Genomic DNA, 25,331 nt, shown 5'->3' with positions numbered 1-25,331 from the left:
TTGTTTTTGTCTTGTTTTGTTTTTACTTCATTTGGATTTTAAAAGAACTCCCCTCAGACTAAAAAACATTATATATTTAATTACAATGAAAAATTTTATTTTCTGGTCTGCAGGGATTGTTTATAATTTTTAAAATCCAAAGGAGCTCTATCTACTAAAATGTAAATAAAAAATACAAATCACTTTTCCTGAACTTAAAAATGAACAGCGCTAAGATTCGAAATAAAAATCCAGTACTTTATTTTGTAAAAGTTCATAAATATAAAATTCTTATATTTATATGAAAAACAAATTACCTCTTTGGCTCTGAACTTTAAAGTGCAAAAATCAGGATACAATTTGTTATGAGTTAACACACAATATAAGTGCTACAGTGTTAGTGAGGAGTGAATAAATTGCATATTATTAACTTCTCTATAAAAATGAAATGTAATTTTACAAACAGATGATCAGTCGATCTGGAAGATAACTGGTTCTTATTTTATCACATGAATCAACTTGAATGAAGATGAACAAACTAACAGTTGTGGTAAAAAAAAAAATAATAAGATGTACAACCACAGCTACAAACATATTTCCAGCTGCAAATAGATTTAAACCACACATTAGATTATACCACTGTGGTGGTGACTGCAACGATGATGAAGGTGAAGGTCTAGGTGAACTTCCTGATGAAGTACAGTTTGAGGTACGTGATGATGAGGAAGCAGATGGTCATGATGCCCAGGGCCATATGGTTCTGCCAAAAGCCCCAGGTGGAGTAATCCACGCCCTGTATTGTCAGAAACTCCTCCCCTGTGCAACTGCAGACACAGCACAAAAGTTTTATAACCGAATTACTACCCAAACATCCATTACCACTACAGTACTCAACAAGTAATCAATCAACTATTCTAACTCATTAACTAAATATCTTTCTCACATTTTAACTAAGAAACTAACTATTTAACAACCAAACTGAACAACTCTTGCAACTCACTAATTAACTAACATGTTCACTCTTTAAACAACAAACATTTAATCTAAGCAACTAGCCAACCCTGACAATCAAAGCTCCCAACTTAAATCAGTAAAATAATGACAGGTTTACTTTTAATTCATTTTGGTCTGTTTTGAATCAATCAGACTGCAAACAGGAGGCTGCTGGGATGTAATGTGTTATGTTGTGCAGCAGGTGGAGCCGTCACTGTAGCACAAACTGAAAAAATGAAACTCCTGCTGCTCTCTTTCAATGAGGCCTCAGCAGTGCTTTTAAATCAGTTAAATCACATCAGAATTAGGCAATAACGTCTATACTTGGTTGTGTGTGTGTGTGTGTGTGTGTGTGTGTGTGTGTGTGTGTGTGTATATGTGTGCGTGTTTTTCATTGTTTCTTACGTGAGTCCAGGTGGAACGGTGCTGGTATTTGACTCCCTACAGAAGTTCAGCCCAGCAAACTCATTAATCTCCAAAGCCTGGAGAGACAGAAAGGTACATCAACATCATCCAGTTATACTTCCAAAATAAGTTTTTTAATTTCAAGAAATTTAGAAACTCTGCCTCAAAAACAGCACAAGACGGTAAACTAAAGCACTTCCAGTAGAAGTGCTACATGTGTGACAATATAAATACACTAAACTACAGGAAACATTGCCTGGATACTTGAGCTGAGCAGGAAGAAACCTCTCATTTGATTTCATGCAAAAGCAGCGAATTGCTTTTAATTTGTTGGAACAATAATGAAGACGGGAAACTGAAGGCAGATGTGGTTGTGGGTGTGTGTACATACACTGAGCCCATATCTTGGTATACTGAGGTATTTCAACCAAGCGAGCCAGTTGACGATGGAAGGAAGATTCACCAACAAACCTGCAAAGATCTGCAGAAAAAGCAGGAGAGAAGGAGGTTTAAAATAAGAATATGAATAGTGCATTGCCAGTGCAAGATAAGAACAAATAAAACTAGATTTAACGATCATAATAATAATGTAGCCACTTAAGCATAAAACTGTTTATCTTTCCAATGAAAACGCTGCTTGTTTTGTTGCATAGTGAAGCACTTTATAACCCATATCTTGAAAAGTACCATATAATGTAAATAAATGTAACAATTATTATAGGAATTACAGTTTTCCATGTTAATGAAATGTTCTCAGAGAGCTTTTAGCTCTGATTGGTCAGATCGAGAGGAACCTGATTTGTTATGGAAACATTGACGAAAATTCTGTTGTTCTCTAACGTAAATTGTAAACATTAGCATATCAGAGTAACTAGCTAACTACCTACAGCAGCAATGCTAACGTAGTGACACAAATCGACACATTGTTGCAACGTGCAGTTCTAGAAGGAATGTTTGATAACATAGCAACAGTCGCTAGGGGGAGGTGGGCTGCAGGATTAAGCAAAGACGTGTAAGTGTTTGCGCTGCTGTGCGCGTGTTCGTCACCATCATGAAGACACAGGCGATGGTCATGAAGATGTTGGCGATGGCCACCACCGTCTGGTCGGCTGAGATGGCCAGAGCCATGGCGGTGGCTGTGTAGGCGACCAGAATGACCGTGAACATGAAGAGGAAGAAGGCTTCAGCTGTGGGCTTCAGGCCTGCACACACACACACACAAACACACAAAACATACATCAGAGGACCATGGTTATAATCATCAGCAAAAACTGCAGCTTTTTGAATTATTAATAAATCATTAAAAATGAAATAAATGGTATGAACATAAATCTGTCTACAGAGAAACTAAAATCAGCTCTAAAACAAACACCATTGGAGAAAAATATATCCAAAACTGTCACGTCATGTTAAGCATAAGGCTGCTGCTAAAAGCTTGCTAACTTTGAAATATAACCTCCAATTTCCAAAATAAAAGCATGAAGGCACAAAAGTAGCAGGACGCTTTCTTTAGATTTCATAGCAACAGAGGTGAAATAATGTTCACCGATCATGAAGTACGCCACGCAGCTGAAGACAACGGCAGGGATGGTTCTCAGTGTGATGATGTCAGACAGCATCTTTGACAGGAAGTAGACAGACAGTCTGTAGTATCCGCTGATATACTCATGACTGTAGGGAGAGAAAAAGTTTTATCAATAAACCTGATCTGTAGCAAGCAATTGTTGTATTATCATCTGGATTACAAAATCAAAATACTCCAATATCTGGCAGGTAATTTAAACCAGGAAAAGGATGAAACCTCAGAATTAACCAGTTTAAACTCAGTTTTGTCCCCAGATGGGCAGTGAGTCCCCACAATGCGACTGAATTAACACGTTTGACTACACATCAATACTGATCCTCTAATCTCACTCTCTGAAAGACAGAACACAGCATATGTAATTTTCTGTAAAGTCCTGCTTTTAGCGGTCCTATGTCCTCATAAGTATGTGTGTGTTGGTGTGTCCGACCCACATGAAGAGTTTTCTCTCGGAGATGAAGAGCTCAGCCGACGACAGAGAGCTGAAACACTGATTCACCGTGATGAAGAAGAGAGCACCGAACCTGAAAACACAATATCAGTCTGATCAATTCACAACATGGTAACGTGGTAAAACATAGCAAGTACGGTTAATATTACTATAACTGTTCACAGTATTAAGTGTACTTCTACTACGGCTACTAGTACTATTATTACTGCATCTAGCCTACCTCTACTAGCTTACTGCTACAGCACTGCTTCCACTATTAATACAACTGATATTAACTTTTTTTTTCTTACGTATTTTTTGGGCAGTCATGCCTTTATTTGATTGGACAGTAGAGAGTGACAGGAAAGGGGCAGAGAGAGAGGGGGAATGACGGGTCGGACCGGTTGGGACTCATACCGGTGACTCGCCTGCTAAGAGCACTTTGCACTTGTGGTGGAGTACCTGTTCTGCAGCCCTTTCTGATCCTCCCGGACGCCAAAGAAAATGGCTCCTACGACCAGAGCGAGGAACAAGGTTACAGCTACCTGAACAGAGTAAAAACACAGTAATTAATACTATAATACTATAGTGAATGAGATCATAAGATCTGCAGGAATCATAACGACTGAGTGAAGTCAGAGCTCAAGTATCTGTAGTTTCTTTAATGGCCACAATGGGCCCTGGGCAGCATCACCTCAGGTGTTTATCAGACCAGTTTTTGCTTTTTTAACTCCTTCACTCACTCAGCTTATGAGACATGACAATACTTTTATAAGGCCCTGTTTTTAACTGTTGTTAGTTGTTAGGTCAGAGTAAGTGGCCTGTCCTGTGTTCTTACCTGAGCGATGGAGGTCTGAGGGTTGAGCAGGAGGTTGCGAAACGTTCTCTTGAGAACCCATCGGAACTGGGTCAGGAAGCTGGTGTTGTAAGTGATGGTTCTGGAGGGCTTAGTGGTGGTCGGCGGCTTACCCTGAATTATCCTTTCTGAGAGAGAGACGGTCACAGAGGTCCTACCTTAGTTTAAAGTCTTAGACTTTTTTATTTATAATATTTTAAAGTTCACAATATGGGTTAAAGTTAAATAAGAATACGAATTATTATTTACAAAATGAATCTTCTGATTGGCTGACTGTTTTCTGAGTGAACAAATAAAAATATAGCAGATTTCAGGGAAACACAGGGGTGCGGGATGGGTGGGATGTGGGGCATGAATGGAAGTGGTGACTGCTTTGTTGTGACATCACAAAGTTACAGAAGTCCTGACGGCTGGTTTTAAGGCTCAGTGTCTGAATACAGGCTGTGTGCATTTCTCTGTGGACTGAGGCTTTGATACTTTCACAGTATTAATATAGAACCTAGACCTGCTTTATAATCACAAACACATGGACATCTACCTTTAGACTGGATGGAGCTTTAATGGTTTTGTGTGAATGACCTGCACTGAGACTCTTTACTCACCCAGCTCTGTTTTGGTCTGTTTATAGTAGTGACAGTTTCTGTACTCCTCCACCAGCTTCTCCTCAATCCCCTGTCTGGATTTTGACACTGAGTCTGAGTCTAGATCTGGACAGAGAAAGAGATGCATCACAAACATCCACCCAGCTCAAATAATAAAAAAACAAAAAACCCTTTAGTAGACGGTTGATTTGAATCCTTCTTCCATCATAACAACAAACCCGCATACAAACCTTCTCTGTCCATGTTGCTGTAGATGACTGCGGTCGAGTCTCCGTTGATGACGTCCAGGAAGAAGTCAGCGGGGTTGTTGTGGGGCTCACAGTTGTATCCTGGGAAATGAAGTCCAGTAGTGAATTATTAACATTACCTTTACACTATGTTGTGTTGTACTGGATTAAAGTGAAGCTCATGCTCCTACCGATGTCTGAGAAATACTCCAGAGCTCTCTGTGCCGGCCCGTGGTAAACCTGATAAAACAGGGTAATATAAAATGATTAAGTCTGTAAGGTGAGAGGAGGATATGAGGTCGCCTCACAGTGAAGAGGTTCTGGATGTAAACCTGATGAGAATGTATGAGTGACCTGTTTGCCAGTGACCAGCAGGGTGAGGCTGTCGAACAGGCGGTAGATGGTGTATCGGGGCTGGTGGATGGACAGGATGATGGTGCGACCATTGTTTGCCATCCTGAGGAAACAGGAAGAAAAAGATGATAAATATTCACATAACGCTGCTCTGCGCCAAACCTGCATCACGTCACTGTAACTGCGGGGTCATATTAACAGACACATTGCTCAGTATTTATCTGTATTTATTCATATTAACAGTAACACAACAGCGTCACCATGAGACCAAACTGGAAAAAACAACACTTCATTTCTGACACCAGAACTTTGTTAAAGACGAACAGTTGCAGGAAAGCTAAAGGACTCAAACAGTCTCAGGCCGATGAAGTCCTCACGTATGCATTTCAGAGCTGACTGTTACCTAGCAACAATTTGCAACCATATCAACTTTAAAAGGTGATAATATGTCAGTGTTGTGTCAACTTGTTTCTGTTCCACCCAAATGACCAAAAAATAAATCAACATGAGAAAATCAGCAGTAAAAAAAAAAGAAAAAAAAAAAGAGGTGAGAGTGAAGATAACACAACACTTCAGCCAAGTGTGTAGTGTGTGTGTCTTTATGTGTGTTTGTGTGTGTGTGTGTGTTTGCACCTCTTGAGCAGCAGCAGCACAGAGTTAGCTGTGCTGGCGTCCAGGCCTGTGGTGGGTTCGTCCAGGAAGAGGACGGACGGGTCGATGATCAGCTCCATGCCGATGTTCGTCCTCTTCCTCTCACCGCCCGAGATCCCACGAATCAGCTGGGTGCCCACCTGGAAACACACACACAGGTTTGTACCTCTATTTTGTCACTCTTTATTTCTGTTGTCGCGCTCTCCCCCTCCCCCCTCACCCTGGAGTCGGCCACTCGGCTCAGTCCCAGCTCCTGGATCAGTTTGTTGACTTTCTGATCCTTCTCCTCCTGGGAGACGGTGGACGGGAGACGCAGCGCTGCTGAGAAGCTGAAGTTTTCTCTGACCGTCAGAGTTCCCATCACCACGTCGTCCTGCAGACAAGAAACCATCAACAGCTGGATGCACTTTTATTTCAAAGACATCTTTTCATATTCAATCTATTATTGATTATTATTGATGTGACTTTTGACCTTCTAAGATAATCTGATGTATCCTGTGTGTGGCTGAAACACACTTGGCCTAAAAACCTGCTCCTATTGTTGTGTGCAGACTTTTCCTGCCTCGACCAGGAAACTCCTGAATCAAGGCTGGCTACTGCAGGTCTGTCTTCCTGCCTGTCTCACCCACCTGCACCACATATCCAGACAGACACTTGAAGTTTGGAGGCTGAGGAGCTCCGTCGATCAGGACTTCTCCTGACAGGCCTGCCGGGTCCTTCCTGGCCGCCAAAACATCCAGGAACCTGAACCGAAAACAGCTCCATCAACAACTCTGACTTCTGTCTCTTTATTGAGACACCATGACTTAAAACTTTATTGATACAACAGTGTTGTCCATGACAAGAACAGTAACCGTCCTATTTGCCAACAACACATTTTTCAGTTTCATCAGCTCAGTCATACATAGCAGATGTACATATTTTTAATTTGCACAAAAAAAAAAACAAAAGCAAATTTAGCAAAAAGGTTTTTGTGCCTGGCTGAGATGGAAACTTGGTGCATTGATAAAAACAAACAGTGACAAAGAGGAAACAGACTTAGTGAACAAATCATGACGTACATGAAGCACAAGACTGAAACGTCCAGTGAAGATGATGGTAATGGTAAATAAACCTCCTGTTTATCTCCATGAACAAACTCCTAATACTCACATTACAGTAGTGGATGTAAAGACGCATTGATTCACATTTTTCTTTTCCTGACTGCTGTTTGGATCTTTGTCTGTCTTGTTCCGTCTTGACAATCACACACACGTCCATCATTTTTACAAGCCACACACACACATTTGCAACACTCACGATGACTTGCCGCTTCCCGTCGCGCCCATGATGGCGTTGAGTCCCGGCTTCATGATCCCACTGACAGACAGAAAAGGAATAATATAAAATCATATTTTTATTCCTGTGTCATATACACAACTGTGTCTAACTCACATGTTCTTACAAGACAGCACAGATGAATGTAAGCCAGATCCAGAACGCTGTGCTCACCTTTTAATTGAAATCCTTTTCATGATCAGATTTACAACCTGCTTGTTTACAGTGAAACCTTCCATCGTCTGTACTTCAGGATATTTCAACGTTTTGCTGAAGTAAAGTTAAGCATATACGAAACAGAAGAAAATCCCTTTTCACCTCTCCCAAATTTTCAGTCATACCTAACACTTAAAAATGCATATATGTCATTTATTAAACATATTTCAAAAAAAGATTTCAGATTCAAATAAGACCTTATTTTATTGTAGGTAAAATTACAACACATACAAATCCTGTAGATACACAGAACATCAGCTTCTTCAGAAGTCTTATTTATCCTGTCCCACCACATTTTGTTGACATTGTTTGACATTTTGTGAAATATGTTTATGAACATTTATGCTAGGAGTTACATCAGAAGTTTGATACTGCTCTTGTGCCTGTGTGGTAAATATTTAGCTGAACCAGCAACCTGTTAGCTTAGCATAAACCAAAAGTGAAAATCACAACTTGTTGTTTCTATACAGTTTTTTTTTTGGTGCAGCCAACAACCAAATATAATATGTTACTTCAAGAGCCATAGAATTGCTAGATAGAGCCACGCTAGCAGTTTCCCCCTGTTTCCAGTCATTGTGCTAAGCTAAGCTAACAGCCCACATACATTGCTGTTCATCTCTCTGTTTTAAAATGACGCAGCAGTTTCAGTTCTGTGTCTTCAGATGACTGTTGGTGAACGTTGTGATGACTGTGTAATGTTGTCATTTTTCTGAGGAAGTGAGAGTCGTGTTTGTGGCTTTTTTTCTGCAAACTGAGAATTTATTCATAGTGTAATTTTCAGGGAGGCTGTTTCGCAACAGCTTGATTCATCTTTTGGTCTTTGTGGTGAGATATGTTCAACATATCAGGTCATTATTCAGCTAATTTTGTACACAACAGCAAACACTGCAACCATGACACTGCAGTTTTACTCCGCCTCAAGGATGATGGATAGTTCTGTCGTTCTAACAACTCTTCCTTCAGATATTTATCTCATTTATTTCAAATATATTTTAAGTTCTTTTTCAACAAACTGAAAGAGTTTTGGGTTTTTGCAGCAAATGGAGTAAATAATGACCATGACATTTCTGGTGGCAGAGTTTTTGACGTAACTGTTGTGAAACCTTTTGTCTTTTTGCTGATTGTGACAAACACTGTGAGATGACTTCTCCCTGTCACACGTCTGTCAAGTCACTAGTCTGAAAATCTCATAAAACGTGATACACTGAAACCATGATGATGCATTTTCATTTTTTATTTTGAGCACTTCATTTTGAATGTAACCTTTGTTTTTCTCTTCTCTTTTTCTATTAACAACCCTTGCAGCAGGAAAAACAACAATCTTTTAGATGTGATCTGGCTTAAAATCAGATCCAATTAACCAAACCAATTTAGAAGAGATGAAATCAACACAGTATAAAACACAGATCTAAACTCTCTGCATGAAGCCAACAGAGAAAAACAGAGGTTAAAAAGCCCAGATCTTCCCACCAGCTCAATATGAGAAAAGGGAAGAGAAAATGAGTTGAAAGCTGCGTTCACCCACCTCCTCAGATTTAACCAACATGTACAAACCAAATGTTTGACTTCCTTCCCTCTCATGATAACAGAACTGTTCAAACTGGTGGCAGGTATGAGACGCTCACTGAGCCACTGTTTTTTACTGTTTTGAATCACTATCATCCTACATTAAAGAAACTTTAAAAACAATATGTAACTTGTGACTCTGGACTTGAAGCAGCAGTGGTTAGTTTCTCAAAACTAAAACTAAAGGTGAAATCATTCGGTGCACAATCATAAATGATGGTAAAGTGAATGAAAATAAGCTCTGTCTAACGTGTCTGTTATGCAAGCTGCAGGACATCGTTCTCACGTGAACACATTAGCTGACGCTTCTATAAAACACTGAACAAGCTGCTCAGACTGAATCTACCTTCAACTTTGACTCAGACTGGTCAATGATTACACACACTGAACAATAAAATACCTCAGATACCACCAGCTGTAAACCGTACACACGCAAACACGCACACTGCACTTTGACCAAGTGCATTTTTCATAACAGACAATAATAATCAAAGACTTTGATCATTTTCATAAGAATGACTTTGATGGTTCGTGGTTACGTGTTGGTATTTCAGCCACAGAGTAAACAGTATGTCCTCTTGGTGAGCTGTAGAAGAAATAGTTTGGGTTTTGCATGAATCTTGTTATTTATGTATTTTTTTTTTTTTACTTGCTCACTAAAGCACTAACGTTAAAATGTGCAAACAGTTTCTTCATCAGTATGTGCGTATGGGTGTGTTGTGTTTTCAGACTTTTTAAAGAGATTTTTTAAGACTAAAAACAAAAATTCTGCGTGAATAAAACCAAAGAATTGGTTATGCTAGTGGCTCTGCTAGCGGTAAGCTAATGTTTACCAGTCACCATCTTAATTTCAGGTATTAGCATGTTAACATTCACTGAAGGGAATGTCTTTAGTTTTCCAAGTGCTGGACGGGTCACCTGAGGATCACCAAAATGATTTCAGTTCATCTTAAAGGGAATGAACGTCTGTACCAAATTTCATGGCATTGGAAACCCTAAGAACTTCTGTCCCTAGAACTCTAGAGGCAAAACCGGATTTCTTCAGGTTACTAGAACCAGAGAGCTGATATATTTCTGTGACTTCAACACCCCGAACTTTCTCAGTCACATTTTAAAGGTATGGAGGCAGTTCAGCATCCTGCCACTGTGTCTGTTTGTTGGTTTAAGCTGAGAGTCATTGTTTTCTTACAAGCTGCTGTATGTATGTGTGTGCCACAAAAGGAAAGTTGGAAACTGAGTCTCCTGACAAAGCAAACTTCCTTCCTTTGCCTCAGAATATGTGTGTATGTGTGTGTGTTTGATCCAAATGGGCCTTGATCGTGTCACGTTGGCCTCCCAGGTGAACTCCTGTCGGCACGTAGACAAATAAACACAGTAACTACGGACTGTGCAGCCGCAGTTTAGCGAACTCAGAGCTCAAACTTTCAGGTTGAAACAGGCTTTTACATCTTTGTGTTTAGGGGCGCAGAGAAGGCCATTCTGGAAATGATGTCACACCAGCATTTAAAATGATGAAATTAATCAATTAATTTCAATTTAATCACCGATATCAGTGAATTTGGTCAATTTGAATACATTACATTGGGGTCTGGGAGTTGTGATGGGCATATGTCATAAATTCTTTATATTTCTGAGACTTAAGTATTGGTCAGACAAATAATCTCCGATTATGAAAATGTATGAAAATGTAATGAAAATCATTAGTTGCATGATAAGTTTGTTCAATTTTGATCTGGTTTGCCCATATTCATACTCACTTCTCTAGAAGTCTACAAGTTAACGTGGTGGGATTTAAATTTTCAGAATTTCCTACTTACTTTAATATTATACAGAAAGAAGTTTGGTGACCCATTTTTGATCCCAGAGCCACAGTTTTAGACACAGCAATGTACTCACTTGAGATCGATGAGGATGTCTTTGGTTGTGGCCTTCTTCCGGCACAGAAAGTTTCCTCCCTGTGTCACCTTGTAGTGAATATTGTGGAAGCTGACGGTGGCACCGTGTTGGCCCGACCCTGCAGACTGAAGAATAATTTATTTATAAACCCAGAAATACACTGACATTATTCTAAAATGTTTGAGATTTGTATCAAGAAAGGAGGGATGGTGGGAAGGTACCTGGTGTTTTGAGGCTCCATTCGACCTGGGCTCCATCGTCTCTCGGGTCTGTGATATCCTCTACCTCTCTCCACCTGAACACAAAACACTTTACAGTTGCTAACACTTCTTATGCAAAGCGAGTCCTTTTCAAGCTTACCTTAAAAAGTAAATAAAATTAGACACTTTTTTTTTTTTTTTGCTTTGAAGCAAACCTTTAACGTAAGCAGCTAGCGTTAACAAACCTGGCTACCTAATTATTACGATAGTAACCAAGCTTTACTTTGAAGTCAATGACCTTATATAAGTTAACTACGTTATTTTGTTGGTTTACAAATTATGTTAGAAAAAGACACATTCACTCTGCTAGCTGGTCCTAGATGCTATATCAGGGTTTAAGCGAATGTTAGTGGTTCTGTCCTGTTCTCCATTGGTTTTCAGGAAATTTTCACTCCCAAATTCTAGTGTCAAATTTCTCAAATATATTGTTTAGTCTTAATACTGAAAGCCTTTGCTCATGTAAAAGTGAAGCATATTATCTGAAAATATAACCAATTAAGTATAAATCTAACTTCTGCACTACTTACTACCAACTTTTTCTTTGTCAACCATCAAGATACAAACAGATTCAAATTCAGGCACTTTGATGACACAACAGAACAACCTCATCCCTCTGTAAGATTTTGACATTTGGGCATTTAAAAAAACTGCCGTGTCGGCCTTTGACAAGTTGCCAATAGTTTTTGCTGATGTGCAAACTGAGGATCAGTCTGCTGTAAAGTTTCTGATCAAAAGGTCAAAAATTCAAGCTTGCCTTTGTACGTGTCTGAAAGTTGGTATTTTGCTTATTCTGACCTCCAGCATTCAGCCTCCTTACTAAGTTATTTTCTGCAAAGTTGCTGATTGGGAAACTGAAGTCAAATGTACCTCCTATTTCTGTTCTACAAACAATTCAGTCCAAAAAATATCTCACTCTTCTTGAACCTGATGTAAAGAAATCTCCCCCAGAGCAGTTCACACTTCAGATTTCTCTTCATAAATACACTGATAACACTGCTTTCAAATACTAAAGATAAAAACCAGTTCATCACTTACCTGCCGTAGACAGAAAATCCCTCGGAAAACAACTTCTGACAAAAATCGAAACCACAGGACACTGACTCCAGAGATCAATGTGTGTGAGGGAGCAGTTTTCCTGTGTGTTATAACCCAGGTTTTATGACTGAAGGCATGATAAGAGAAGTAGAGAGAAGGGCAGCTGACACAGTGAGACTCATACTCTCTCTCTCTCTCTCTCTCTCTCTCTCTCTCTCTGGCAGGGGTGGAGAGAAATATTCATGGCGTGGCATGGAGACTGTCTGAAATCAAATCAACATATATATTTCTGCCACTCCTTACAATCACATATCTCAACATTTCCTAGGAAAAGCCTGATGTGAAGATATTTTAACTCAAAAACATCCATTATTGTGGCACATGAGTGAAACACTCAACAGAATTATCTAAAGGTCTCTCTGTCTGTCTGTATGTACACAGTGCATTCAGAAAGTATTCAAACCCCCTTCATTCTTTCACATTTTATGTTGCAGCCTTAGGCTAAAAAAAGAAAAGTCATTGTTTCCCTCATCAATCTATCAATATCACATTGTCATAGGTATTTAGTCACTTTGCTGTGACGCTTGAAATTGGAAATTAGTAAGAAACAAGTGTCCCCACAAAGGAGGTGAAGCAGGAACCAGAGTCGTCTGTGGGGCTGTGCAGCAGCGCCCACTGCTGGTCGACCCTCAGTACTGCACATCACTGTCGTGAAGTTCCAGTTACATGGACATTTTGGACAAAAGTGTAATTATTGTTATGAGAGATATTAAAGTAAATGGGACAATGTGACAGTTTTTGCTGTAAGTAGGTAGTTGTTTGACAAATATGTGTAATTCTTCACTTTTAGAGAAAAACTTCAGTTCTGAACTCCAGGTATTTACATTCAGATGCTTTTTAGTTACTGCTAAATGAATAAAAAACTAAATCTGCTGCAAGATATAAATACTGGAAACCAAACATAAACTCCACTGTGAGCTGTGTGACAATCTGAACATGTTATTATTAAAGTTATATTATTAATGTTATTTTAACTTTATGTTATTTGTCAGTGTTTTATTCTGTGAAATAGACTTTGCATGTTTGATGTCCATCTACATCATGTCAGTCCACTGCATTTTTAATATGCAGCAAAATATCCCCATCTACTGGTGACTAGTAATAACAACAGCAATGATAGAACATGAGTTTCTTTGTCAGTCAATCTAATGTTTTCTGAACTTTGTATTTATCGTTTAGTGACAGTTTAAACATTTAAAATCATTTATTTACATTTACTGACAAACCTGTTTTTAATTGTGTCATTAATGTGGGTCAACATTTTTAATTTTCACCAGGAGATTAGTGATCAAGTAGCTCTCTGTCCAAATAACACACATGTGTGACACAGGCTTTGTTTGTTTAACCTTGTTGGATGAAAAGACACACACACACACACACATACACACACACACACATACAGGTACTGATTTCACAACTTTTCCTGAAGGTCGACACACAAGCAGTCGGTCATAAGGTTTTCTGGATCAAGTTCTGGTGCGTGTGTCAGTGTGTCATGTGTCACCACGTTAGCAGGTATTTTCTATCACTGACACATATTTGACTTTGTATGTGTGTGTGTGTGTCTGTGTGTGTGTGTGTGTGTGTGTGTGCGTGTGTGTGTTGTTGCACCCCGTGGTCATGTGAATGAATTTGAGGAATCTCAGTGGTTTCTATATTTACCCACCAACACTTTCACCAACGCCATCACACATCAGGAGGCCAGAGAGTTCCTGTGATGCTATTGGACGTCTGAGAGAGAAATCAGCTGTCAATCAACCAGGAGTCACTTTTCACAACGCTACCATGTGGTGTTAGCTACATGTTCATTGCTAATATATCAAAATAGTACATGTCCCACTGCTTGCGCATTAAGAGATGGAAACTGAACGCACAGACCAGGAAGGGTGACGCTCAAGTTTGTTGTTGTTAGTCCTTTGTGCTGGAGTCATGACTTTAAAAAGGTTTTTGCACATTACAGTGTTAACAACTGCTCAAAAACTCCTAAATTTAATAAACATGACCAGACCTTTTGTTTTTCCTGATGAAAGACTCATGACTGAGACACAGTGGAGTTTAGTGAAGGTCCGATTTTGATCAGTTTTATTTTAGGCAACATTGAACCATTTAAATATATATATACATACTTCATATCACTACATCTCCACTGGAAGGTTTAATTTACAGCACAGAACTGTTAGCTCATTGTGGCTCTGTGTTACCTGGGTCCCCAGGGCCTCCTACCAGATGGATGTACCTGGTGCAGCTCAGGAGGCGTCCTGACCAAACCACTTCAAATGGCTCCTTTCAACATGAAGGATCAGCAGCTCGACTCCGAACTCCCTGTGGATGTCAGAGCTCCTTAGCCTAGACACCCTACACAGGAAACCTGGCAGGTCAAAAAACTAAAGGTGTACAGATAAATGCAGAAGTAATCAGAGTATAGAAGACATTATAAATTCAACTGAATCCTCATCAAATTTGTGTGAGATCAAATAAAAATAGAGCAGGTGGGCAGGGTGCGGGGCGTGGCTGAGAGCAGTGAATGCTTTGTTGTGACATCACAAAGTTCCAGAAGTCCTGACGGCTGGTTTTAAGGCTCAGTTTCTGAATACAGGCTGTGTGCATTTCTCTGTGGACTGAGGCTTTGATACTTTCACAGTATTAATGACACATGACAAAACACATGGAAATCTATCTTTATACATGGGACCTTTAATTTTGTCATTTTTCATCAACCTTCTCATTTTTTAAAATGTAATAGTGATGTTCACTTAGAGGACATTTTAAATATCTACAGGAAAAAGTATTTTTACACAAGTAATTTTAATTTGAGTTTAATTTGAGTGTCACTTTTGGTTAAATTAGACCCAACATGATTAACACGCCTGTAATTGCAACTGTATTTGACAGAGGACTGATACAACTCGTTAGTGACAAAAAACTGTTTTTATGTAGAAATATCTGCCGTTATTTGTCTTTTATGAATTAATAACTTTTAACTCCTCAACATGAGACCAAACCTGTGTTTTATCCTCTGGACAAGTCGACATTTCGTAGGTTAAATTGACATGATGGACATCTGCCGTCAGTTTGAAAAAATACATTAACATGTTTTGTCCACGTGCACATGATGCAAAACACACAGATTAACAAACTTCACACTGATATCCAAACACTGCAGCAAACCCTGTGTATGTACAATTTATTAATATACATGTTATATATACACTGATCACTAATCAGCTGGAAGCTAACACAGGAAGGTTAATATGAAGGCCAGCACTACTGAGGGTGAGGATCCTCGTCAGGTGAAACAAGAGCGTTGTTTCTATACTCGTGTGAATCAGAAGCACAGAAGGTAGAAAAACGAGCTGCCTGTGACAGTGACGTGGGAAGTTTATGGATAATTTTGAGTTTGGAAAATGTTTGTCCTTCAAGTCAAATAACTTGTTTTTTGTGTCTGTGTGTCGTCTACGCCCATCTCCCACTTGAAGCGAAGTTTCTGCTCATGCTGTAGCCGACGGTGGAGCTCTGATGTTTCCCCCAGGCTCCAAAGGGGACGATGATGATGGTGCTGTTGTCCTCCGAGCCGTACTGCAGCGCCTTTAAAAAACACACAGCATTATGTCGTTAACTTACTCCTGCTCAGCTAAGACTGACTTCCTCAGTTAGTTAGAATGAGCAGACAGTAAGAATAAGAGGGATTCGTGAGTCTCAATCCACCTGCTGAGCGATGACTTCTGCTGCCTCTGTGGGGTCGTGGCACTGGTTGATCACGTCGCAGATCTCCTGGTCACTCAGCAGGAAGTTGATGCCATCTGTGGTCAGAGCGAGGAAGGAGTCGCTGGCGTGCTGGACCTGCAGAGACAAACAGAGAAGTCAGGAGCTCCTGTTTCCATCCAGCTCAGTGTTTCTGTAGTTTACCCTTTACAGGGTAAAAGTTAGATCACTGGTTCTCAACCTTTTCCAAATCATGACCCACTTAAAAATTTCAAAAATGTTGCTGGCCCACATCTAACCTCATAACAATATGGAGGGCAAATTATACCTTCTCAAAGCACTTTTTATTTTAATGATAATGATCAAGCACACTGTTTTGTCCTGCCCCACAGGTTGGGAACCACTGAGTTAGATGGTAATGACGACTACATGTTTCAAAAACTGCAGGATTCTGTGCTGCCATGAAATTCGGTACAGATATTGGTGCCCTCCCACAGGATGAAGCTGTTCGTAGATTTAAGCAGCCAGAAGTCACTCAGTTTAAGGTTCCTTTAGTTACTAAGAACCAAGAGAACCCACAGAGCTGAGTCTGAAAGATTTAACAACACGGCCTCTCCTGACCCTGATGAACCTGCGCTGGGACTCACCTTTAGCCGTTGTGTATCTGGATCAGCGATGACGCCGCTGGTTTTCAGGTGGAAGTCTCCGATGCTGCGAGACATGGCGAGCCGCCCGTTAACGTTAGCCTGACCCACGCTGTTCCACGACAGGAAGCCGCCAAACTTCTGGATCCTGAACACAAATACAGACTGGATTAGTGTTTGTCTGGAGTTAGCTTGTGTACTAAAAGACCTGTCCTTCAAACACAGAGTGACCACAGGTGATTTTCTCCCTTTCACCTTTAGATTGTTGAGGACAGTTACGGACCTTGACTTTCTGTGCCTGTAGGTCACAGACTGAAGTGTTAACGTGTGTCTGGGTGATGTCCAGAGTTAAACATAGCCTTGTTCTTTTCTTACATAACACCAGCTGCTTTGGGCTGAAGGGAAACCCAACCTGTCATATGCATGTATGAGTGTCCTTGAGCAAGGCACTGACTCGCTGCCAGCTGCAGGCCGTTTGGCTGATGGCCACAGTCCAACATACTGTAGAGTCTATTTATACGCAGCGACCTGAGCGGCTGCTGGAGGGAAACCTGAACCCTGCTGCACCACTGACTTTCTGCAGCACAGGTCACAGATTTACCTTCACACCGTGAGGTTTTTGATCAAATCGTGAGATTGAAAGTGAAAATGAAAATGAAAGTGAGATGAGGAAGGTGAGTAAATATGTGAATGGGAGGAGAAAGGAAAAGAATGAGAGGGCAAAATAGAGGAGAAAACAGAGTGAGGGGTGAACTAAAACTTAATATGCTGTACTTGTTCTCTAAGTAGGACATGTTTTCCCACTGGGGCCTCAAATATGACGACATGAGAGAGGGATGACAAAGCCGACAAAGAGTTAAATGCATAAACATAATGTAACATTTAATTTGATGTTAACACCTAAACATAATTTGGTGTTTGTTACAATGTCACCAAGCAAACTAAAATATTACATTAATACAGCATAAAAAACAGTTTGTTTGAGTGTGTCGCCCCCTATCAGTAGAAACTTGCTACTGCAAGAAATTAATGTAAGCTGACTGAAGTGTAGCGACCTGGAAAGAGAGGAAGCGAAAGGGAAGGGAAGGGATGGAGGAAGTAAAGTGACACGCTTCCCATCTGAGATAACACTTCAGCTCTCATACACTCTCCCTCACTCGTGGCTCTCTGGGCTCTCGAGCACTTGAGTGCTTTGTGCTGCATTTTATTAAAAAAAAAAAAAAAAAAAAAAGGAAGTGGATGAAATATTTACCACCAATGAAGAGTAGAGAGCTGCTGTCCTCTCGGCTTCAGTTCAACAACCACTGCTGGTTAAGACAAAACCTAAAACTGAAATACTGCTGAAGTACTGGCTCCCACACTGCTGAAACACCACTGAGTGAAATAAATGTAGTGCTGGATACTACTGAGTAGTATTACAGGAGTGGCATTAAAGTATGCTGTTAGCAGTCGAGGTTGTAAAAACCAGTAGCAGTAAACATAGCACATAGCGGAAGCAGCACTAGTGTTGAAGGCAGCAGTGATTGTGGTCCTACTATCAGTAACAGTGATGAAAGTAATAATAATAACAGTAAGAGTGGCAGTGGTATATTAGTGTACAGGCTGCAGCAGTGGAAGGTAGCGGTAGTAGTACTATTGCCTCAGAATACAAGAATATTTTATGACACATATGATTTTAGTGATATAAAACTCTGCCAACGGATCCATTATGACCAGCAAATAAATAAAGAGCCGGTCCTACTCTGTGATCGCCCTGAGAAATCCTGACCAATCAGAATCTGTTTTTATGGAAATAGTTCATTTTGGGCAATCAACTTTTTTTTGAGAGTTAGATGAGAAGATTGATATTAATTTCATGTCTGCGTGTTAAATACCAAGCTGGACCAGGTAGGCAATACGACTAGCTTAGCATAAAGACTGGAAGCAGCAGGAGGAACAGCTAGTCTGACTTTGTCCACAGTTCAAAAATATGCTATATTATTTCTTTAACCACACAAACAAATGTGAAAACAATAAGGCCAGGCTATCTGTTTCCCTCAGCTCGTAGTTTTTATGCTAAGCTAAGCATTGCTTCAGCTCCATACTCACAGCAACAAACATGAGTTATATAGATCCTCTTATCAAACTCTTGAAAAGAAAGCAAGTCAGTTTATAAAAAGTGGAACAATCTGTTTAAATATTATCTGTATCAGAATTGCTAAACAAAATCTCAGTGATCTCAATTAAAAAAAAGAACAAACTAAAATTCCTGACAGAATCAACAATCAATCAATAATCAAGCACTAAATGAAGCAGTTACCATGAAACTAACACAGTACATGACTCTTTTTATTTTGGCTACATCGAGCTTGTTAGTTTCACACATTTAAAGTGTGCAGACTTTTTATTGTGATTTTATTTGAAATAATACCATTTTAATCATATATGATTTTCTTTGTAGGAGGAATTGGGAGTCATCACATGCAACATCACCTTTGACCCCTAACCTCTGGCAATATACGATAGTGGCCCAAATATAATGTGATTTTCTTTTCCCTGAAAAAATGTGTTATATTTGAGGACTACACAATTATTTGTTCACAATATCAAATATTATTTTTGAGAACTGAGAGTACGGTTGTAACACAGTCTTCTACAGTGTGTTTTGCATTATTTGTTTGGAGCCTTAATGTTGATAGGCTAGTGAGTGTTTTCAGTCTTCAGCCCTAAAAGTGTTTGGCTACTCCAATTTAACCTGCAGAAAAAGTCTTCTAAAAAGCAGATATTGGAAAAGGAAGTCGTCCTATAATCAAAGTCCTATATTCAGGCCAATACAGTACATGCAGGCCTGGTAGGGTGTGAACAAATATGAGGAGGTAAGTGCCGCAAGCTGTTAGATGTGCTTTGTGTGCATACAGTTTAGACATCTCCTTCATGAACATGTGTATTTAAAATCAGTTTTAAGTAGAATTTGAACCTTCTGGACTCAGTCTGCCACAGCCGGCGCCTTCTTGCAACATCCCAGAAGCCCTCCTCTCCTCTTCTTCCTTTTTTCCATCTTATGTCCTCTGAAGCTAATGTCAGAGCAGATGGACTTCCTCAGAGTCCTGATGTGTTTCTCCTGCTCCCGGATCTTTGACTCCAGATGGGACTGGATCGCCGTCCCCAGGGACTCCAGGTCCACTGAGGCACCGTACACCTCCCATGTCATCCCCTGCTCGTCCCACAACACCTCCTGTGGCTTCATCGTCTCTTCCCTTTCCTCTTTGTCCTCATCATCTTCCTCCTCTTTTTGCTCTCTTGCTACACTTGCTTTGCTCTCTTGCTCTTCGTCACCCTCTTTCTCCTCCTCCTCCTCCTCTTCCTCCTCGTCCTCCCAGATGCTCTCAGCGCTAACATCTCTGCCCTGGTTTAGTCCGAGTCTTAGCTCTGACATAAGGCCAGGGTTCTGCTGGCAGCTGTACTTACGCAGACAGGCAGGGAGGGAACTAGCCTTGTCAGTCACAACAGATGGAAGCACTGATTGGCTGCGCAGCTCAATGTCGATCTTGCAGACATGTTGGAACAGCGGCTGGCCGGCAGGGACACAGCAGATTGATGGGACCGTTGGCGAGGTCAAACTACCTGACTGACAGCTGGGGAAGCAAATGAGGGAGGAAGTGGGAGCTTCCCTGTGGAGGCTAGGGCTGGTGGAAGCCGATCGTTCGACCACCTCCACCTCCACCTGGACACCCACTTCTCTTTGTTCCCCTCCTTGCAAATGGAGCATGTCACTGACATCGGTCATGGTCGCTGTCTCAGTCACCCCCTTGGAGTTCACTGGATGAGTTGACGATGGAGGAAGAGAACAGAGGGGTGAGGAAGAAGTCCCTAGATCATCTTTCTGTCTCCCCCTCTCCTGTTTCATCTTCTCATCTTTCTTACTCTCTTCTCCCATTGCCCTTGACAACGGGATGGTGGTACAAGCAGTGATGGCATTTGCGTCTCCCGGCTGACCCAGTTTGCTCAATGGGGTGCCTGACATCCTTCTGGTATCTCCTGGTGACCACCCTGCATTGTCAGTCACACCTACCCCTTGCATGCCCCCCTGGGATACCACTGGTCCCACAGCTGTCACTTTGGTCTCCGACAGCTTCAAATGTTCTTCCTCGATGGTAGCATCCACTTTCGCTGGTGTCTTGGTGATAGAGTCAAAGGTGAGACCTCGAGTCAGCCTAATATTAGAGGATGTGCTGCTGGGATTCATTTCCACAGCAACAGATGCTGCAGGCCCTGATGTGGATTCCCCCCTTGTTGTCAAGACAACAGTGGTTCTAGTTTTGGGGCTGGAGGTGGCCAGAGGAGCCAGCGGGCCTGAAATCACACAAGGACCTGCAAGCAAGAAACATGTTAGAAAACATATGAGTGACAAGCAAAAAGCTTATTCCACATTTTATTTTTTCTCATCTGTAATACAGGAAACTCCAAGCAACTCCTTTTAGTCTGCATTTTGTAATAAATACATAAATACAGTAAATTAGCTTGGTGTATTTAATGTACTGCTTATACTTACTGTATATACTTCATTAAATGTCATTCCAATTTCTAATAGTTTTTCTACTTCATCCTCTCAGGACCAGTATCCTTAACTCCAGATTGGGTCATTCATTGGGTTTCCAAACTAGTGATTTAGTACTATACTGTACTGTGCTATTTAGACTTTCAAGGTAAATAAATAAAAAAATCTCAAATGCAAAAACATACATGAGAAACACAAATGGCTGTTACACTGTTTTCTACTGTAATAAGAAATACAGCATTTGCATTGGGCCTGAAGTTTATTCTTGTATTGAAATGGTAACTTGACAAAATAATCTTTAGTCATCCCTTTTTTCTGGAGATCCATCCACAGATTGTAATTTTCTCAGTTGTTTGATAGCGAGGTCTTTGAGAAAACAGCATCCACTGATGAAAACCATTAAATGCAGTTTGAAGCCCCAGGAAAATACTTGTAAGTGGACCCCGAGCTAAGATTATTTTGTCAAATCTTCCCCTCCTCGTTGTAGCATCATCCAAGTCATTGTTCATTAACTTAGAATCAGCTGATCTCCATTTTGTAACACGCTACCCATGATTAAACTGTGTTAAGATAATTACTTGGAGCAGAAACAGGACTCCTCTGGACCTCCCTGCTTGGTCCAGCTAGACTAGACCCAAGACTTCTACTGGGCCCAGACCCAGGACTTCTACCTGCTGAGCCAAGTCTAGGAGCGAGTGCCAAGTCTTTGGACCCAGACAGACCGTTTCTAGAAGACGATGGGGAAATAGATCCGACAAGGTCCATCTTAGAGCCAGAGACCATCAGAGTAGGTTTTGAAGTTGACCAGGTTGGACCAGGTTTAGAATTAGAAAGGGCATCAGAACTATAGATGAGATTCAGCTCAGAGCCAGGTTTAAAACTTGGACTGGTTTCAGAGTCTGGAGGAGTCTGAGCTTGAGGATCTGGGTCATCCTTTGACCCCATGCCAGATTTAGAACCCACAACTGTTGTGGAATCAAGAGCTATTTTCGATCCAGAATTTTCTTTTATTTCGTTAGCAGTTTTAGAATCTAGGCTATCTCTGGAACCCATCCTTGACGTAGAGTTAGGGCTGGGTTTGGAATTGGACCCAGTTTTAGAGTCTAAACTGTCCTTTGATCCCAAACTGGTTTTGGGAGCAGAATGACTTTTAGAATCCAGACTATCTCTGGATCCCATTGGGGTTTTAGTACTGAGACTGGCTTTGGAATCTGTGCAAATCTTAGAATCCAAACTGTCCTTGGTCACTGTTGCTGCATTAGAATTTGAACTGGATTTGGAGCTAGTTTTGGATCTAGACCCATTACTCGAGTCTTTAATATCAAGATTCTCCTTGGACCCTGACGTGTTACTTTTTTTGGTCGCAGTAGCTTTTCTCTGCACAGATGGTTTGGGACTAACAGAACTCAGTTGAAGGGTCATGGTCCTAAGAAGGGCTGAGTCGACCCTCTGATTTTGTGAACTGTGAGTTCTTGAGTCGTGGACAGCTTGTTCCCCTGAGTTGGTAGTCATGCTTGCTGGATCTGATTTTTGGGTTTTGGCTGTCACTGTTGGGGTTCGACTGGCCAGTTTTGGACTGATAATTTTTGAATCTCCTCTCTGATTGTGGCCTTTCTGGCTCACATGAAGAGTTTTTAGTGACTGTGTCTCAGGACTAACTTCCTTTCCGCCAGCTTCTCTCCGATTTGTTTGCATTTTTAGGCTCTCTGTTATTTTGTTTGTTGTCTCTGTTGCCATTTTAGTGGTCAGACCAGTATGCGGTCTGGGGCTTGAGATGCTTGCAGACTCCACTCCATGCACTTGTGTTTTGACTCTTTCGGTCGTTTTGGGGCTAGCGGCAATTGCTGTTTGATCCACCCGGTGAGGTTTTGGACTTGCTGCCATGATGGTGCGGGGGTGCGTCTTGGGACTAAGCGCTGATGTATGTTTGGGATTTGGGGATTTCAGCCTTTGATCTCCCCTGCTGTTCATCGACGCCTCGACTGTTTGTGTGCGACACAAAGCTGGAATTTTGCTTTTTTGCTGTAATGGATCATCTCTCTCCCCTGGTGACGTCACAGTGGTTGTCAGGGTACTTGCCGATTTTCCAGTTGCTGTAATAACTACTCCTTTTGCCCCAGGTTTCCCATCTCCTTTATCTCCATCGCCCTTTTTGTTCCCTCCATGCAGCTTAGAGGTCTCCGTGGCAGGGCGGGGGTTGCTTGGGGAAGTCAGATTGAGGTTGAGGTTGAAGTTAGGCTCTGCTCCCCAGTTGGTGTTGGGAACTGTGTTGCAGAGGGCATCTGCAAAACCTGCCTCCCCTGGAATGGGGCATTCCAATTGGACTACGTCCTTCCCACGTTTAGAAACATTTGGGGAGGTTTGCATGGTGATATTGACTGAGAACAGCTGGAATTTTGTTTGTGGAATTTGGAAATTGAAGGTCAGCACCTGATTGAACAGATGGAGAAACAAATGGTAAATAAGATAATGTAATGCTTGAATAATGCCTGGGGGTAATCAGGTGTTACAGTTCAAGAAGAAACAGGCCATGTACAGTAGGTACAAAAGGATAAAGCAAGCATATAAGTAAAATATAAAAATGAAAAAAGCTCCACATAAATCAAAAATAAATTTCTATACAGATACAAAAAAGTAAACAATGAGTTGAGAACAAAATGTACAACAAATTGAAATATAAATCTATGTGGGTATATTGCACATAATTCTACTTATTATGCAGTGATTAGGTATTTGTGCAAGACTGCCACCCAAAATAGTGCAGCTTCTCTTATTGCTGAAAAACTGTAAATCTGGACTACTCATCGAGCCAGCAGAAAATGATGAAGTGATTTTATTCAAATAGAATTTGAATAAAAAATGTTTGAAAAATTTTGGTCCATTTAGTATCAATTTATCATACTACTAGTAACAATGATAATCTATTCTATAATTCCATAATATATTATTATGGATGGTATAGTGAAAGAAAAGAAAATGTTACTACTCTGAATATATTTCCCTGGCTGCTAAATTTTAAATTTGACTATTTAGCAATTCTGTCCTTTCCAACAGCTATTTTCTGTCACACCAATGAGTCCTCTCAGGATCTAGTTTAACCCTTGTTTGCTTTTCCCCCTGCTGTGCCTGACACATCCACATTCATGACTAGATTTGTAAATGTCAGTAATATAATACAAGTGTTTTCTTTTCTGAATCAAGGATAATATATCCTGTAGATATTATACAGATATTGAAGACAAAATTATTAAATTATAAAACATTAATGAACCTGACTTAATGCACACATCAATTCATCAAATATACAAAACTTTGTGTATCATTTTATAAAAATGTCACACATTTACATATTCACAATATTTTTTTTGGAATTGGTAAAGTACTTGTATCTATTTATCTATATACCTACCTTATCTACCTAAATCGCTACTAAAATATTAAACTGACACTGAACACCAACGCACCTATTAATCACCACACTACGTACATCATAATATTTTAGTGATTTCATTAGACATGAAATACCATTAAGCATGACACACTGCAAGTCTCATTAATATTAAAGGATTAATGTAATAAAGTGCTTCATTTACAGTAAATACCACAAATGAGGATTAAGTCATTGTAATCTCATACTGTGTATCACAGGCAACTCATCACAGGAATATTATGGCAATATAATAATAGCCTTCTCATGTTGTATCGACATACCTATGCAGAGACTGCAGACGCCAGCATTGGTCGACAGAGGCGTGGAAATCCCATTTTGCTGTCTGATGACTGCCTGCCGAGGGGCAGAGGAAAGCTTCAGCTGTTCCCTCGTTTGTTCCTCCTTGTTGCTCTACCACAGGACGCATTTATGAATAAATAAAAGGAGGAGGGAGAGGGAGGAGAGAGGGAGCCTGAGATCACTGATCATCATCATCAGGATGCTCTTTTTCTCCTCCTCTTCTTCCTCTTATTCTGTTTTTGTCCTCCTTTCTCTTTAGTTAATTCTTAATTTTCATCTTTTTATCTTC

General features: G+C 40.5%; 3 protein-coding genes across 3 annotated transcripts; all 3 read right to left on the bottom strand.

Moving 5' to 3' along the window:
• Nucleotides 1–223: 223 nt before the first annotated feature.
• On the bottom strand, nucleotides 224–12,537 carry abcg2a (ATP-binding cassette, sub-family G (WHITE), member 2a). The gene is made up of 19 exons (XM_071459553.1): nucleotides 12,370–12,537; nucleotides 11,296–11,369; nucleotides 11,075–11,199; nucleotides 7,379–7,438; nucleotides 6,709–6,823; nucleotides 6,300–6,452; nucleotides 6,062–6,219; nucleotides 5,429–5,531; nucleotides 5,266–5,314; nucleotides 5,078–5,176; nucleotides 4,848–4,952; nucleotides 4,228–4,373; nucleotides 3,852–3,934; nucleotides 3,394–3,483; nucleotides 2,924–3,048; nucleotides 2,425–2,579; nucleotides 1,769–1,858; nucleotides 1,378–1,454; nucleotides 224–803 (listed from the first exon to the last, which is right to left on the bottom strand). The coding sequence occupies exons 2-19, from the start codon at nucleotides 11,329–11,331 to the stop codon at nucleotides 656–658; spliced, it is 1,917 nt and encodes a 638-aa protein (XP_071315654.1). The 5' UTR covers nucleotides 11,332–11,369; nucleotides 12,370–12,537; the 3' UTR covers nucleotides 224–655.
• A 3,059-nt stretch (nucleotides 12,538–15,596) lies between these two features.
• ppm1ka (protein phosphatase, Mg2+/Mn2+ dependent 1Ka) lies at nucleotides 15,597–16,971 on the bottom strand. Its single transcript, XM_071459681.1, has 3 exons — nucleotides 16,779–16,971; nucleotides 16,135–16,269; nucleotides 15,597–16,014 (listed from the first exon to the last, which is right to left on the bottom strand). The coding sequence occupies exons 1-3, from the start codon at nucleotides 16,851–16,853 to the stop codon at nucleotides 15,883–15,885; spliced, it is 342 nt and encodes a 113-aa protein (XP_071315782.1). The 5' UTR covers nucleotides 16,854–16,971; the 3' UTR covers nucleotides 15,597–15,882.
• A 2,099-nt stretch (nucleotides 16,972–19,070) lies between these two features.
• On the bottom strand, nucleotides 19,071–23,931 carry gprin3a (GPRIN family member 3a). The gene is made up of 2 exons (XM_071459529.1): nucleotides 21,891–23,931; nucleotides 19,071–21,125 (listed from the first exon to the last, which is right to left on the bottom strand). The coding sequence occupies exons 1-2, from the start codon at nucleotides 23,677–23,679 to the stop codon at nucleotides 19,741–19,743; spliced, it is 3,174 nt and encodes a 1,057-aa protein (XP_071315630.1). The 5' UTR covers nucleotides 23,680–23,931; the 3' UTR covers nucleotides 19,071–19,740.
• Nucleotides 23,932–25,331: the final 1,400 nt, after the last annotated feature.

Source organism: Trachinotus anak, unplaced genomic scaffold, assembly GCF_046630095.1.
Source record: "Trachinotus anak isolate AG129_WGS33_773 ecotype Australia unplaced genomic scaffold, CSIRO_AGI_Tana_v1 ptg000023l, whole genome shotgun sequence".
Classification (NCBI taxonomy): Eukaryota; Metazoa; Chordata; class Actinopteri; order Carangiformes; family Carangidae; genus Trachinotus; species Trachinotus anak.
Note: the sequence above shows the minus strand (reverse complement) of the source record. Positions and strands in the feature narration are given on the sequence as shown.

Bases quoted from the DNA above. Each gene is read 5' to 3' on its own strand.
- ppm1ka (XM_071459681.1), bottom strand. From the start codon at position 16,853: ATGTCTCGCAGCATCGGAGACTTCCACCTGAAAACCAGCGGCGTCATC. The intron at 16,270-16,778 runs GTGAGTCCCAGC...TTGTCTCTGCAG, and splicing joins CAGATACACAACGGCTAAAG to GTCCAGCACGCCAGCGACTC. The intron at 16,015-16,134 runs GTGGATTGAGAC...TGTTTTTTAAAG, and splicing joins CAGAAGTCATCGCTCAGCAG to GCGCTGCAGTACGGCTCGGA.
- gprin3a (XM_071459529.1), bottom strand. From the start codon at position 23,679: ATGCAAACCTCCCCAAATGTTTCTAAACGTGGGAAGGACGTAGTCCAA. The intron at 21,126-21,890 runs GTAATTATCTTA...TCTTGCTTGCAG, and splicing joins GAGTCCTGTTTCTGCTCCAA to GTCCTTGTGTGATTTCAGGC.
- abcg2a (XM_071459553.1), bottom strand. From the start codon at position 11,331: ATGGAGCCCAGGTCGAATGGAGCCTCAAAACACCAG. The intron at 5,532-6,061 runs GTGCAAACACAC...CTGTTTCCTCAG, and splicing joins GTGCTGCTGCTGCTCAAGAG to GATGGCAAACAATGGTCGCA. The intron at 804-1,377 runs GTAAGAAACAAT...CTGTGTCTGCAG, and splicing joins ACCGTTCCACCTGGACTCAC to TTGCACAGGGGAGGAGTTTC.